We start from the raw sequence: 16,400 nt of genomic DNA on the forward strand, positions 1-16,400 counted from the left end.
ATCGAAACTTAATTCCACTCATACCAGGAGTGTATGTTACATCATAATCGATGTCGGGTCTCTGTGTGAACCCTTTTGCTACAACCCTCGCTTTCTCACCACCTCATTTACTTTGTCTATGAATGAGAAGTTTTAGTATTCTATAAGAAAGATACTTATGTGGAGTAGGTATTACTGTGGTAAATACCACTCGTTTGCAGAGCGAGTGCTATTCTTCATTACTTGCTTCCTTTTACGTGAACCAATATGAGTACAAGAGGCACTCTACCATGGATTTTGGTTCAGGGCCCAAAAGGTTTTAGCATTTTTGAGAAGAAATATATGTCAACAAATGTAGACTTATGTTATATGATTCTGGAGGAATCAATGAAATTTGTAGAAATGTATTTATTCCTTTTAACTCCTTGCGATTTCCTACAACAATGGAGTCAATGTGTTTCGATGTCCCAACACCAAAACATTTGTGCACATTTATGTCGGGCTTTGGATGATGAGCATCCAGTGAGGTGTCTTTCAACTTGATGTTGAATTACATTTACTAGTTGAGGATTTGATTTCCTCTGTTTTCGCGGAAGCATATGCGAGATTATATCTCATGTGGTCAGATTTCTCCCCCTCTTTCTCTCATTTGGGGAGAAGAGTGGTTTATCAGGTACCTCCACTCTTTGCGACACTTTACTGCAGGAATATAAAATTGAGTGACACCTTTGTCATCAGTAAATGTATGTGGCAGATTTGCAATGCGTTGCAAATATGTGATTCTAAACTTCGAGTTCAGATTCTTTGAGTACGTGGATATAAGGACTGAATGTGAATAACCTTTCAAATTTATTTCTTGGCATTCTTTGTGGTACTTATCTCCCCCTAATGCCAGAAATGTCCTTATTGCTGATGCAATCAGCATACGGGTTATGAATAATTTTGATTGACGAATAATTTTTTTATTCCTCACATAGATCCCTAATTTTCTGTGAGAGCCCATTGATGTATGCTGGAGTGGTGATATCGGTATGTAACCGAATTATCACAGATAGGAAATACTTTGTTGATTTCCACGTAATTATTACAAGGGGAAAGTAGTATGCTACGCAGTTGGTATGATTTATATCATACTTACGGTGTGTAATGCCGTATTTGTCTAGCATGAGGCTAGTAAATTATGATTCTATAAGTTTGGTCATATTATTAATTTCATTATCTTTGATAAGATTTTGAACTAAACCATTTTGGGTATGTACATAAAGTATTATGTATAATCAGGCATTGCTTGTGAAATGAGTTCAACAAAGTTGTCCATTCGAGTGGATTTATCCCTTGTTTAGGATAACTTGCTCTTACTTTGAGAATTTGAGCAACTGATTTAGTTATATCATTCATGGTTTTGTGTGACAGAAGAGACACAGTGAAAATCATTTTATAAATGTTTCAATGAGTACCATGAAGTATCTATATAATACCACATAATGTTTGAGTAATCCACATATCTTCTGAATGTGTTCAGGGAAGAATGAGTTGCTCATTTAGAATTGTAAGGTGAGAGTGCCTTAAATTAATTTCCCCTATCACACATGTGGTGCACATAAAATCTGATGATTTTGGAAATTTTGCAACCTGTTCAGTTGTGACCAATAGAATTGTCCATAATTTTCTAATCAACCCCAAACCAGGATTGTAAGGCTTATAACCAAATATTTTGTAAGATTTAGAAAATTATTTTGTACGCAACAAAACTAAGTATGAATTGATTCATACATTCAAAATTTATCAAACATGATGTCCAAGAAATAGGATGTTGGACATTATACTACATGTAGTAGTACAACTATAAGCAAACAATATTTTGGGAATAATCGGGATATTACATGAGATCTCCCATATTATTGAAAAATGAATTATGCAAACATATCATAGGCGCAATCGAATTGACCAGTCTTTTGTTGCACTATATTTTTGGTTCTCCTTCTGATGAAGATTTGAGAACATCATTTACGAGAATAGTTTATGGTCGTATGTTTGCAAATTTTCATATACCCCAATGAACTTATTTGCCTTTTAATAAACTCATGGTGTGGTTTGACCATATGTTTGAGGGTTTGGTAATCATATGTACGATATTTATGTAACCACACATTTGACAAACTTAAGAGTTGTCTTTGTGATCATTTGGAAATGATCAATTCCCAATTAAAAGATAATTCTGTCATTGGTTGTCTTTAGCCTCCACTTTACTTTGAATTCCTCATGGTTCTATTTTGTGACCACTAACTTGCATAGTATTCTCAATACAAGCAAATATTTGAAGCACCCGTTGGATGAATCTGATGATTTGAAGAAATAACATGTTTCTTTACCATGAAAATGGTAATACCATCATAAGGAGATATAAAGTGTATCAAGGGCTTTTCAACCGGATCTGCATATGAAAATGTCAGATCATGAGATCTCAACTTCAAGTTGATTTTATAATTACCAAATTTGTAAGTTGCGATAGGCTTGAGGCCTTGAAAAGTTATTGGGTGATCATTCCAAATGTGCTCATGGCAACATGTTTCTCTTAAGGGAAATATTCAAGGTGAATAAATATTCATCCATTATGTACTTAGTTTGATAACTAAGTGAAGTTGGTGATTTATAAAATGCATATGCATATATTAGCTATTAAGATAATAGCCATGTCACATTTTCTCAAGGTGGAGTTATAGTGGCAACAATGCCACATGTGGATATAATGACTGATGTCATGAATCATCTTAAAATAAATACTCCCACCAAATCATGCATTTGGTGTATTTGGAAATGTTAGCCATGTGTTACTTGAGAATGCTAATGCATTTATTTAATTTACTACTAGGAGTAAGTGGCATCAATGAATAAATGATTTGTTTGGGAACAATCATGGCCAAGGTGATCCTTGGTGAACCTTGGTGTATCCTTCAGTACAACAGATGTGATGAAATTATTGCTAATATTTTGGACTTCATTTTATGACTTTAGAGCCACTGCCAAAACGTACAGACTTGCATTCTTAACATTGGTTAGTCACTATGAAACTACAACCACGATGTGGTGTGGACCTTGCGAAAGTGTTGAGACACTCAATCATTGCCATGTGTTTTACCAATGTAATAGAAGGTAATCATACGTATATGCAAATATTTTCGTAGTTTGCTATTACATATTCAAGCAAAGTGTGCAAGAACAATATTTACTATGAGAGTAAAATATTTTAGTGAACAACAACAATAAATGCTTCGGAGGAGCAAATACTAGTACGGCTGATGCCTTATAGCCATATGTTACCTCTATGGGTAAACCAGAGATAATTAATTTACCTACAGTAAATTTAAGACCATCATGGTTGATGTTGTAATGAACTTAGTAAAATTAATGGGTATTTCAAGAAGTTATCTTGAAACCATTAATGTGAATCTCAAATTGTTAAATATGACACCTCGAAGATAATCTCCAAAATGGAGTAGATCTCGCAGCACTAGGGGAGTATAATCTGATGAAGTCAGTAGACTCACTCGTAGTGCCTTATGTCATGACTTAGTAAAATGTGTGGGAGAGCATTTTGTCAATAGTGGTGATAATTTGCAAAGCAGTAGATCTACACACTACCTTGTGATCCCAAAACATCAATTTGAAGAATTCACTTTGAATTTTGCATCAATATTTGCAAGAAATTGAAAATCTCAATTGCAAATAAATGTATTAATCTCGACATGTAACGAACATGAAGAAACATACATTCCGTAATACATCATACTCAACAGAAATACACTACTATTGTAATGAATAGTAATGATGTTGTAAATTTGATATTCAAGTGAAAAACTTGAATTGTATAGACCCGGACAGAATATTTCGGTTTATTATGAGCCTTTGATATTGGCTTGCCAAAATACTGGACTCTTTGAAGCCACTTTAGAAGACCCCGGACCAAACTCCACCCTAGCCCTGCCGGCGCGATCTCCTCGCGTCTTGGGTCGAGGCCCGGGCTTGAAAAATCTCGATTGCCCTCCGTGCCCCCTGCTGTCTCGGCCGCTAAACGTCGTTTCGCGCGGGATTCGACACTGATGAGGCTCATGTCCAGGAAGGGACAGAGGCAGCGCTGCCGCCGGCGAATCCAAGACCGTAAAGGCTCCTGCTTGCACTCCCTCCCTCTTTCTGCCTCTCAGTTATTTATTTGCTTTTGTTTTGTATACATTCTCTTAGTGTGTTACATAGATCTATTGGTAGAGGAAGAACTGTTGATTTGTGTGTGTGGCAGTATAGGTGGGGATTCTGTTTGGGTGGGAATTGGATGAAGCTCCATCACTTGGATGGATGATCTACTAAGTCGGCCAGCCTATGTTTACTTGGGCACAAAATTGGGGAATATGAACGTAAACTGGCCACCAAATCTCTGTCCTCGTCCCCTCTTAAGTGCCAATGGTGGCTTTCTGCTTGAAGAGAATGCCTTGCCAAGAAATTAGAGTAGAAATAATTCAAAAGCTATTTTTACTGGAGGGGAAGAAGGCTGCATCCATTAAGTGTGTTGAGTCTAAGATGCAATCCTCTCGGATAACCAGCACCTAGAGGGAAATCTTCTTTATTTTCAGAAATAGGATCTCTGATGTGCAAGACGCGGTATCCTTGAGCTTGCATTCGAAAGCCTGTTCTCGCCATAACTGTGGTCTATTGCAGGTGGACCGGTTGCTTTGGTGGCCAAAAGAAAGAGTCTGCACTGCCAGCAAGATGATAACTATGATGTTGACACAGGAATATCATGTCCCGATCTCCCAGAGGTACATGATGCTGATACTTAAAGAATTAGCTCATAATTTCTGTCAATGTCACTTGGAGGGAATCTTATACTCCCTCCGTTCCTAAATACTCCGTATAAGTCTTTTTAGAGATTCCACAAGGTGACTACATACGAAGCAAAATGAGTGAATCTATACTCAAAAGTATGTCTATATACATCCGTATGTAGTCCTCTAGTGAAACCTTTAAAAAGACTTATATTCAGGGAGTAAAAAAGTACATGAGAGTTTAAGAGGAAATCTACTATTGAAGTTAAATTCATGTAGAATTACTAGGTTCCTCATGTCCTCACAGGGAAGAGGATGGCAGGATGTGCCTTGAATTTCTCCAGCCAACTTGACCAATAATCTCCATTAAAAACCCAATTATGTCTAAACAAGATGTTTCTAATTTTCTACCTCTGCAATTTGTAATAAGAGGAAATTCCTTCTTTCTAAAATTAAGACGCATTTGGCTATGGTGCAAGCATCAGGCTCGTGGTGCTGGCATACAAGAGTTCAGTTGAAAGACACAACATCCAAAAACCTGGGAACCTATGTTATATACCTCTCCTGGAGTAGAGGTAGGAAGATACAAACTAATAGAGTATACCCAGAATTATAGCCAAGCTTAAAATACGGAGGGTGCACATTCGGACTAGAAAGATAGGGGTATAAACACTTTTTACTACATAATCATTTCCTCTGAATACTTCATTACCTTCCCGAGGCGTTGACCAGCCCGGATCAGGGCTTTCCTTTCTCAAAAAGAAAAAAAAATGTACCCATGCTTCCATGTATGTCTTCGCACTATCACTGGTTGCACTGTTCCCTTTATGATGTCTAATTCAAATAGGCAGACTAAATCACCATTTGTTCTTAGGGATTGCTATTTTATGATTTTATTTGAGGGTTTTCAATCTATTTTCTTGCATCTATAATTCTAATGTGTGTATTCTCCTATGTCTGCTGCATGCAGGATATCTTGCGGCATATTCATGCCAAAATGACACTTAGAGATGCTGCTCGTGCCGCTTGCGCATCGCACACATTCCGACACAACTGGATAAGCCGTCCCAACCTTAAATTCAGTCTGGAAACACTTGGCTTGAATAGAAATGCGTCTAGGGATGTAATAACAAGAGATCTTATCAGCAAGATTGACCTGATTATGCAAAATCGCTCAGGCATCAGCATGAAGGCACTAGACCTTAATCTCTATAGTTGTGAGAACATTGACTTCGCCTATCTTGATAGCTGGCTTCGTATTGCTGTTACTCCAGGGATTGAAGAACTGATCCTGACTCTGCCTCTACCCAGCATTGTTTTCGAGACTGCTCCACCCATCGTTTCAGTGTATAACTTTCCATGTTCACTATTATCTAACGGGAGCGGAAACTCAATTCAATATCTCAACCTGTGTTACTGTACCTTGCGTCCCACGGCTGGTCTTGGTTGCTTAAGAAGCCTGACAAGACTGCATATGTATTGCACACAGATTACTGGGGATGAATTATGGTGTCTCCTTTTAAATTCTCCTGCTTTGGTGTGCTTGAAAATCTGGTACTGCGAGGAGATAATTTCCTTGAAGATACCTTCTCTGCTGCAGGGACTCCGTTTTCTGGAGGTGGCCGAGTGCGATAGGCTGCAGGTGGTAGAGAGCAATGCTCCAAATCTCACCACTTTTTACTTTGAAGGTTTCATAGGTGAAATCTCACTTGGGGGCTCACTGCAAGTGAAAACCCTATGCATGATATGCCTCCGCCAGACCAACATTGTCTGTTATGCTCGGCAAAGTCTTGTGTCTATTGCGCCAAATGTTGAAACACTTACCATATCATCACCGAATGAGGTATACTCTGAAGCTTTAAATGATTATTATGGACTTGCTATGCCTGCTGATAAAAGATGTGATACACTGGAATGCAATTAAGGTCTCAGATGTCTTTATGCAGATGGTGAACACACCAATGCTATCTAGCAAGTTTCTACACCTCAAGCTCTTGCAGATTTCAATGGGAATGGCTTTTTCCGGAGTTTATGATTATCTTTCTCTCGTTTCTTTTCTCGATGCTTCTCCTTGCTTGGAGAATTTTATATTAGCTGTAAGTTGTTCCATCCTTCCTTCGTAAGTATTTGGTATCTTGGTTTCTCTGGAGGGCAGTGGCATTGATATTGGTCGTATGCAGATATCCCAGCATCGCATGGGGCATGCTTCGATTCTCGGAGAGCCCTCACATGATCTGAGGCAGATCCCACAGCAGCGCCATGACAAGCTCAAGAGTGTGACGATCACTGGCTTTTGCTCAGCAAAGAGCTTGGTTGAGCTAACATGTCATATCCTCGAGAATACAACATCACTCGACTGCCTTACTTTGGACACCACATGTCATCCTAGTTGCTCTGTCACAAAATCTGACAAGTGTCACCCCCTCATGGATGGGGATAGCCTGGTGGAGGCACAGAAAGCGCTCTTGGCCATCAGAAGATATGTTGCGGGGAAAGTCCCCTCTATGGTCAAGTTAAATATCCTGGAGCCTTGCAGCCGATGCCATGTTGTTGAATCTTTGGTGTCAACTGCCAAGTTGTCTTAGCTGTGCAATGTCTGTTATCTGAGTTATGCATATGTTAATGTTACTTTAGTAAGACAAGTGCACATTGTTCAGGTTTTCTGATGCTCAATTGTACCCGTCATCCAGTGCATGCTTCCAACGTTTGGCGATTGATGCACGCTGCCCCTTGAAGAAGGTGCTGTTTCGCCAAGGAAGTCTACAGGCCGTGGCTGTTCTTTGCAGGTGGTTTGACATTTGTGGGTGTCGTATCCTCCTTTTTTATCTAGTGAATGAAAGGCCCTGTTGATTGAACCGATTCTCAGAAAGATGTTGACATGAATCTGAGGATGATTTTTCTTCATTTTTACTTGTAGCGTTTTTGTTTGTTTGTGAATCTCGTCTGGTGCATCAAAATGTGAGTATCTATATCTGTGAATCTCTCTGTTTGTCCATGTACTCCCTACCGTCCCATAATATAAGATGTTACATTGTTGGTTGGAGGGAGTGTGAGAGCAATATTGTCACGGAGGCTAAACTTTTATGTTACAAACATTACAATTTACAACTATGCTGCTTGGTGGGAAAAAGAAGATAAACAAAACATAATACAGGAGAACATTGAGAGTATGCAACAAACTGAAATCCAATTGTACAGTGACACACGACATGTAGCCATAGGACAGACAGGTGTATTTGTCAAAGTGATTGTGCATGAGAAATTTATTTCATGCACTTCGTCAATCAGCTTGCAAGTTAAAAAACTTGCTGTTGTGACCCACAACAACACAAGAACAAAGACCAAACAAGGACACCTACTGATGTGTTCCAATACATAATCAACCAAAAAAAAGTTGTAAGAATTGCATATCAGACAAGCACAATTCTATTTGTGATTGTGCAGACAAGCAGTCTGTCAATCATGTTGCAAGTTGAAAAACTTGCATTCTGATCATACAAAAAGAAAGACCAAACATGCACAATTGCTGATTTGTTTCAATCCACAACCAAACAACTGAGTTTTAATATGCACATCCTAATCCAATGTACCTCTTTAGTAGAAACAGAGTTCCAATCTATGACATCTCCTAAAGCCAATGCACCTCGAATTGCAGAAATAAAGTTCCACATCCTAATCCTAAAGCCAATGTACTCACCAGATTGTAAATGGAATCCGATAAAATTCGTTCTCTCGCCTACCTCGTGTCGCATCGTAGAGAACTACGCCACGTCATCATCGTCCACGCCGGCGGCGTCTGGAGCGGGTCCATCGGTTGAGCCTGGGAGGAACGCGTCTGCGGTGGCGACGGAGGCGGCGTGTGCCTCCGGGTCGGCGTTGGTGAGCGTCATCTCGTTCTCGGAGGCGGCGGCCTTCTCCTCTAGCGCAGGCGCCTTCTGCTTCTCCGATGCGGCCGCCTTCTCCTCCAGGGCGAGCGTCTTCTCGGACGCGGCCACCTCCTCGTCGTCCTCGTCCAGGGCGAGCGTCTTCTCGTACGCGGGCACCTCCTCCTCCTCGTCCACGGTGAGCGGCTCGACGGAGGGGCCTGCGCCGGTGGCCAGGATCACGGCGGGGCCAGGCGATGGCAGGTCGGTCCTCGGGGTCGAGAGCACGACGTCTCGGTCTCGAAGCGCGTTGACGTCCGTCTTGAGCGACTGGAGCGCGTAGCGAAGCTGCGCGAAGTTGCGGCAGGGCGGCTTGAGCTTGTCGGCAACGCCGCGCATCTCCTTGGCGACATCGTCGACGAAGGAGAAGAAGGCAGGGTCGTGGCGGACGTCGCGGTCGATGATGAATTGCGCGTTGCGGCGCAGCCCCTCGACGTGCTCCTGGACGACGCGTCGCGCTTCCACCTCTCGGAGCAGATCGTCCAGGATCATGTCCGTGGACTCGAGCATGAAGCCCGCGGTGGCTGACGCGGGGGCGGTTGCTGACGTTGATGGGCCTCGGCGCATCGTCACGCGGCGGCGACGGCGGAAGAAGCCTCGCCGCACCTTGAGGCCGCGGCTCTGGCAGAAGCATGAGCGCATCCCGCGCATCCCGCACGCGCACAGACGTGATCTCCACGCTGTCGTAGAAGATGGCCCGGCCGTTGGCCTCGACGAAGAGGCGGATGGCATCCAGGGAGGCGAGAGCCATCGACGCCATTGCTGCGGGCGGGAGGTTTGGGTTTGGGTTTTGGTTTGTGTTTGTGGAGGTGGTCCCCTACCTCCGTGCCTATTTTTATAGGCCGATCGAGGCCGGCAGGGCAGCGTATCGCCGGCGCACTTGGCGACGCGGCCAGCGTGCTCCTATCCGGCCGTGCTAGTCCTAGGACCAGGAGTCTCTCGATCGGTTGTGTTGAGTTAATTAAGAGCATGTTCTACAGTAGTTCGTTGCAACTTCTTACACTAGTTTGGAATATCAGAGGCCTAAATTCGTCTGTGAGGAGGACCGCTAGCTGTTCGGTCGCTCATTAGTATGCAAAAAATGTTGTCAGAGTCGTATGTCTACAACTACAAGAGAGATCAAGCTATCAAGTGTTGCTCCCATTCCCGCTCTAGTATCTGAGATGAGATTTGTGGTGCCACTGCCACCTGCTAGTTACTTTGTCTGATGATGTTGATGACACCTCTGTGCAATGCTCAACAAATTTCATTTCCCTCATGTGCTCAAATAAGATTACCGTGATTATTGTGTACAAGATTTCTTTCCTAAATGACTTGCAACTGCTTTGCATGAACTCCCCTGACCCACTGGTTTTAGTGGGTGATTTCAACTTTTTTCCCCCCTTTTTTTGCGAGATGGGGGATTTGAACTTGATTGCTGCTGCCGCTGACAAAAGCAATGGTAATATCAATAGAGGTCTGATTACCGCATTCAGAAACTTTATGAACCGGCCGGTTGGAGATCAAGGACATGCATTTGCATGGTACGTACTACTGAAGGTATACTTATCCTAGTCAGGGTTCTTTATAATCAACCATGGAACCAACTTTTCCCCAATGCTCTATTACAAAGGCCTCTTTCCTCGGCTTATTCAGATCAATGTCTGCTCCTGCTTACAAGTAATGCTTAGTTCAGGCCGCAGAGAAAATTCATGTTGAAAATATGTGGTTAAACTCTGAACATAGTTGGACCCGGTTCTTTTGCTCCCGCGGGTAATAAGGCGCAGAGGCTGCGACTTATGCGCCACGAGGTCTAGGTGGTGGCCGCGGTGAGCACGCCCACCTCGCGGACGTTGGATGGCACGTTGAACATAAGCGGGGCCGCGGACTGAGAACCGGACGCTTTTGTTAGGATCGAACAGAATAAAAGAGAATGAAAAAACGAGAAAAGCAGCAAGTTATGCGCTGCGCAAAAGCCTTGTCTAAGTCCTCCTTCCTGAGTTCATCCAGAGCGAGAGAGGACACGAGCGATCTCCCTGGATAGCTTGACAATTGGCATTAGAGCCATAGAAGCCTGACAAGACTGCATATGTATTACACGCGGATTACTGGGGATCGATGAGTTATGGTGTCTCCTTTTAAATTCTCCTGCTTTGGTGTGCTTGAAACTCTGGTACTGCAAGGAGATAATTTCCTTGAAGATACCTTCTCTGCTGCAGGGACTCCGTTTTCTGGAGGTGGCCGAGTGCGATAGGCTGCAGGTGGTAGAGAGCAATGCTCCAAATCTCACCACTTTTTACTTTGAAGGTTTCATAGGTGAAATCTCACTTGGGGGCTCACTGCAAGTGAAAACCCTATGCATGATATGCCTCCGCCAGACCAACATTGTCTGTTATGCTCGGCAAAGTCTTGTGTCTATTGCGCCAAATGTTGAAACACTTACTATATCATCATCGAATGAGGTATACTCTGAAACTTTAAATGATTATTATGGACTTGCTATGCCTGCCGATAAAACATGTGATACATTGGAATGCAATTAAGGTCTCAGATGTCTTTATGCAGATGGTGAACACACCGATGCTATCTAGCAAGTTTCTCCACCTCAAGCTCTTGCAGATTTCATAAGTGGGAATGGCTTTTTGCGGAGCTTATGATTATCTTTCTCTGGTTTCTTTTCTCGATGCTTCTCCTTGCATGGGGAATTTCTTATTAGCTGTAAGCTGTTCCATCCTTCCTTCGTAAGTATTTGGTACCTTGGTTTCTTTGGAGGGCAGTGGCATTGATATATTGCTCCTATGCAGATATCCCAGCATAGCATGGGGCATGCTTGGATTCTGGGAGAGCCCTCACATGATCTGAGGCAGATCCCGCAGCAGCGCTATGACAAGCTCAAGAGTGTGACGATCACTGGCTTACGTTGGACACCACATCACTCCACTCCCTTTGGACACCACATGTCGTCCTAGTTGCTGTGTCACAAAATTTGACAAGTGTCAACCCCTCATGGATGGGGATAGCCTGGTGGAGGCACAGAAAGTGCTCTTGGACATCAGAAGATACGTTGTCGGGAAAGTACCTTCTATGGTCAAGTTAAATATCCTGAAGCCTTGCAGCCGATGCCATGCCATTGAATCTTTGGTGTCAACTGCCAAGTTGTCTTAGCTGTGCAATGTCTGTTATCTGAGTTATGGATATGTTAATGTTACTTTAGTAAGACAACTGCACATTGTTCAGGTTTTTTGATGCTCAATTGTACCCGTCATCCAGTGAAAAAAATTAACATTTGGCGATTGATGCACGCTGCCCCTTGAAGAAGGTGCTGTTTCGTCATGGAAGTCTACAGAATGTGGCTGTTCTTTGCAGGTGGTTCGACATTTGTGGCTGTCGAATCCTCCTTTTTATTTAGTGAATGAAAGGGCCCGTTGATTGAGTCATGAATGAAAGGCCCTGTGGATTGAATCGATTCTTAGAAAGAGGTTTACATGAATCTGAGGATGATTTTTCTTCATTTTTACTTGTAGCGTTTTTATTTGTTTGTGAATCTCGTTTGGTGCATTGAAATGTGACTATCTATATCAGTTTTGTTAAAGCACAATTAGATGTCCATGTACTCTCACCGTCCCACAATATAAGATGTTATATTCACTACGGGACTGAAGGGATATGCCGACGGCCAGCGTAGGTCTATATCGCGTTGGCGTAGGGGTATGCCGACGGCCACCGTTAGCATAGGGCCGTCAGGATCGTGAACGTCAGCGTATGTGGCTGGTTTCGTCGGCATAGGAATGTCGTCAGCATAGGCACCTACGACGCCAGCCGCCGTACATCCAACACAGGTAGCCCGTCGGCAAACCTTCCCACATGACGGTAGATGAAGGCGCCGTCGGTGGGCGCCTTTCGAACCAGACCGAGACGCCTGGCGCACCTATGCCGACGGTGCGGCCGTCGGCATACCTCTGGAGCTGAGCCGACGGAGAGGTCGTCGGCATAGATATGCCATGTGGCAGTTTGCGGTGTCTCCTGGCACATGGCTACGCCGACGGCATAGACATTATTATAGAGTCATCTTGTATAGTTTTTCATATCGAATTCTAAGGTAATAAAAGTATGATGATCAACATTATGAGAGCACTATCCGAATGAGGAAAGGATGATGGAGACTATGTGTGTGTTTGGTTGGAGGGATATCCTCCCAGGGACATGGATAACCACTTTTTTCTGTGATTGCCATGCGTTTGGATCTGGGGCGAGGAGGGACAGAGTCAACCAGATGCTGGGAATATTCTCAAAATAAGGGATGTGGCCAACCGCCAAAAACGGGCGGGCGGTGGCAACCACTCTGGGGCAGCCGACGCGGCAGGGCGGGAGGCGGCCGGCGCGGCAGGGCGGCCGACGCAGGAGGTGGCCGGCGCGGCTGGCGCGGGAGGCGGCCGGCGCGGGAGGTGGCCGGCGCGGTTTCCCCAGCCACCTGGTTGTCCATCCTCCCAACCACCCTAGCCAAACAAAAAAAGGGATAACCCTACCCTTACAACCAAACAAAAAAAGGGCTATCCCCAGCCACCTGGTTGGGGATACCCACAACCACCCTATCCTATCCCTCCAACCAAACACACCCTATGATTCCCCCACAAGTCGGGAAGAGACTACAGATGAAAAAAGAAAAAGAAAATAAAAGAGAGAAAAAGCAAAAAAAAAGATAGAAAAGAGAGAAGGGGTCGTGTTACTATATCTTTTCCACACTTTGTGCTTAGAGGGAGCACCATGTTCTTCATATAGAGAGTCTCATGAGTTGTCATTTGCATATGCTATTGGAAATTTTTTGTTATAAAACTTGCCTTGTATATTCCGTTGATGGGCTTCCTCAAATGCCCAAAGTCTTCATGAGCAAGCAAGTTGAATGCACACCCACTTAGCTTCCGTTGAGCTTTCATACAATCATAGCTCTGTGCATCTATTGCATGGGAATCTCTACTCCTCTCATTGATATCGATTGATGGGCATCTCCATAGCCCGTTGATCCTCCTAGTTGATGCAAGAATTTCTTTCCACTTTGACTCCTTTTGATCTCTAGCACCATACTATATTCCACCCATATGTTATATCCATGGTTCACACTCATTTATCGAGTGAAGTTGAAAATGCTGAAGCGTGTTAGAAGTACGATCCAATTTCCTGAATTGACACTGAGGCGCTCATGATTTTTACTTATGCAGTGAAGACGAAGTCATGCCATGCTAATATGATAAAATGAGTAGGGAATAACATTCTTTAAGGATCGTATGTTTTGAATATGAATGATTATGCTTCTTTGTTTATGGATATTATGTTGATATCAATTAGTTCATCATTTCTCAAGATCATACTTAAAGGATATTACATGTCGGGTAGCATGTCACATCAAAAATTCAGTTTTTATCATTTAGCTACTCAAGGACGAGCATGAATTAAGCTTGGGGATGCTGGTACGTCTCCAATGTATTGATAATTTTTTTATTGTTCCATGCTATTATATTATCAATCTTGGATCCTTTATATGAAATTATATGTGATTTTATATCTTTTTTGGAACAAACATATTAACCCAGTGCCAAGCGCCAGTTCTTGTTTTTTGCTTGTTTTTTTTCCAGGAAAACAGTACCAAACGAAGTCCAAATGCTACAAAAAAAATTGATGATTTTTTGTAGACAAAAGAGACCCTAGAAGTTTCGAACGGAGACCAGAAGACATAGGAGGGGATGACAAGGCAATAGGGCGCGCCCAGGTTGGTATGCACGCCCTATTGCCTTGTGGGCCCCTCGTGGCTCCGTATAACCTAATTCCACCTCCATAAATTCTCTAAAATTGGGAAACCAACACACAGCCACCAGAAACACTTTCTCCACCACCACAAGTCTGTATTCAATCTTGTAGTGCTCACTCCCAGTGATAGAAAGGGACATGACATGTATTTGCATTGTTGCCTTTAAGGATAAAACAATAGGGTATGAACATATTTCTTGTCTTACTTTTTCTACATCATGTCACCTTGCTCCAAGCATTACTATATTTCATAGTGAACACCATTTCTCTCACTCTCTTGTTCTTACACCAAATCCTAGATCCCGAGTGTATTTGTGAGGATTGTTGAGTGTTGCTCCAATTAAAAGATAGATCATCTCCCCCCTTCAACCAATGTAATATGTGATTTGAGCAAGTTTTGAGCCGTTCCCTTGATCTTGTTACCATTGGAGGTTGGAGACTCCTAGGTGTTGGAGTTATTCAGAGAGGAATCTAATCATTGTGATTACCCCCGGTAAGTTTGTGAGGGTTTAGGGACCACCCCAAGGTTTACCACTAGTGGTTGATAAACGCCTTCGTGGTGTTGTGTCAAGAAGAGAATAGGGTGAGCCTTCATGGTGTTTGTGTGCCTTCATGGTAACATCCACCTCTCTAAATGGTGACGTATCTTCCTAATACGTCTCCACCGTATCTATAATTATTGAGTGTTCCATGGTATAATATTATCATTCTAGGATACTTTTTGGGTATTTATTTACTAGTTAATTTTGAGCACTAACCTATTAACACAGTGTCCAGTGCGAGTTGTTGTTTTCTATATGTTTTTGGCTTTTCAGGTTTACATTACCAAATGAAGTCCAATTGCCTCGAAACTTTTTTATGTTTTTTCAGGACCAAAAGAATATGTGAAAGATTTTGGAGGAGACCGGAGGCCACACGAGGGTGCCACCACACTGTTGGGTAACGTTGCATGGAAAACAAAAAATTTCCTACGCACACGAAGACCTATCATGGTGATGTCCATCTACGAGAGGAGATTAGATCTACGTACCCTTGTAGATCGCTCAGCGGGAAGCGTTAAGAAACGCGGTTGATGTAGTGGTACGTCTTCACGATCCGTCCCTCGAACCGTCCCACGATCCGTCTCACAAACCGTCTCGCGATCCGTCCCACGACCCGTTCCGATCTAGCGCCGAATGGACGGTACCTCCGCGTTCAGCACACGGACAGCTCGATGACGATCTCGGCCTTCTTGATCCAGCAAGAGAGACGGAGAAGTAGATGAGTTCTCCGACAGCGTGACGGCGCGCCGGTGTTGGTGATGATCTATTCCTACAGGGCTCCGCCCGAGCTCCGTAGAAATCGAATCTGGAGGAAGAACTACGAGGTGTAGGTCTGAGTTGCACGTGACAAAGTTGTCTCAAATCAGCCCTAAACCTCTAGTATATATAGGAGGAGCCAAGGGGTGGGGAAAAGCCCTATGGCGCCGGCCAAGGAGGCCTCCTTGGGTTGGCTGACTTGGGGAAGGGAGGAGTCCTTCTCCAATCCCACTTGGATTAGGACTCCTTCCTTATTTTCCCACCTCTTTTGGATTTTCCACATTTTCCTCATGGGATTTCCTTGGATGACTTTGTCAGCCCATTATACCTTATTGTACATCCAATAAACCCACGTGGACCCCTTAGGGCGTGGCGGGCCCACCTAGTGGGCCCCCAGAACCCATTCGTCACTCCCGGTACACTACCGACAATGCCCGAAAACTTTCCGGAATCCAAACACCAACTTCCTATATATCAATCTTCATTTCCGGACCATTCAGGAAACCCTCGTGACGTCCGTGATCTCATCCGGGACTCCGAACAACCTTCGTCACCACCACATATAACTCAACTATACGAAAACATCATCGATCCTTAAGTGT

The 16,400-nt window shown here is 43.4% G+C and overlaps 1 protein-coding gene across 1 annotated transcript; it reads left to right on the plus strand.

The window, feature by feature from the left end:
• Positions 1-3,913: 3,913 nt before the first annotated feature.
• LOC123395486 (F-box/FBD/LRR-repeat protein At1g13570-like) lies at positions 3,914-7,839 on the plus strand. Its single transcript, XM_045090491.1, has 5 exons — positions 3,914-4,137; positions 4,690-4,790; positions 5,767-6,639; positions 6,743-6,892; positions 6,977-7,839. The coding sequence occupies exons 1-5, from the start codon at positions 4,080-4,082 to the stop codon at positions 7,379-7,381; spliced, it is 1,587 nt and encodes a 528-aa protein (XP_044946426.1). The 5' UTR covers positions 3,914-4,079; the 3' UTR covers positions 7,382-7,839.
• Positions 7,840-16,400: the final 8,561 nt, after the last annotated feature.

The sequence above is a fragment of the Hordeum vulgare genome, chromosome 5H, assembly GCF_904849725.1.
Source record: "Hordeum vulgare subsp. vulgare chromosome 5H, MorexV3_pseudomolecules_assembly, whole genome shotgun sequence".
NCBI classification, from domain to species: Eukaryota; Viridiplantae; Streptophyta; class Magnoliopsida; order Poales; family Poaceae; genus Hordeum; species Hordeum vulgare.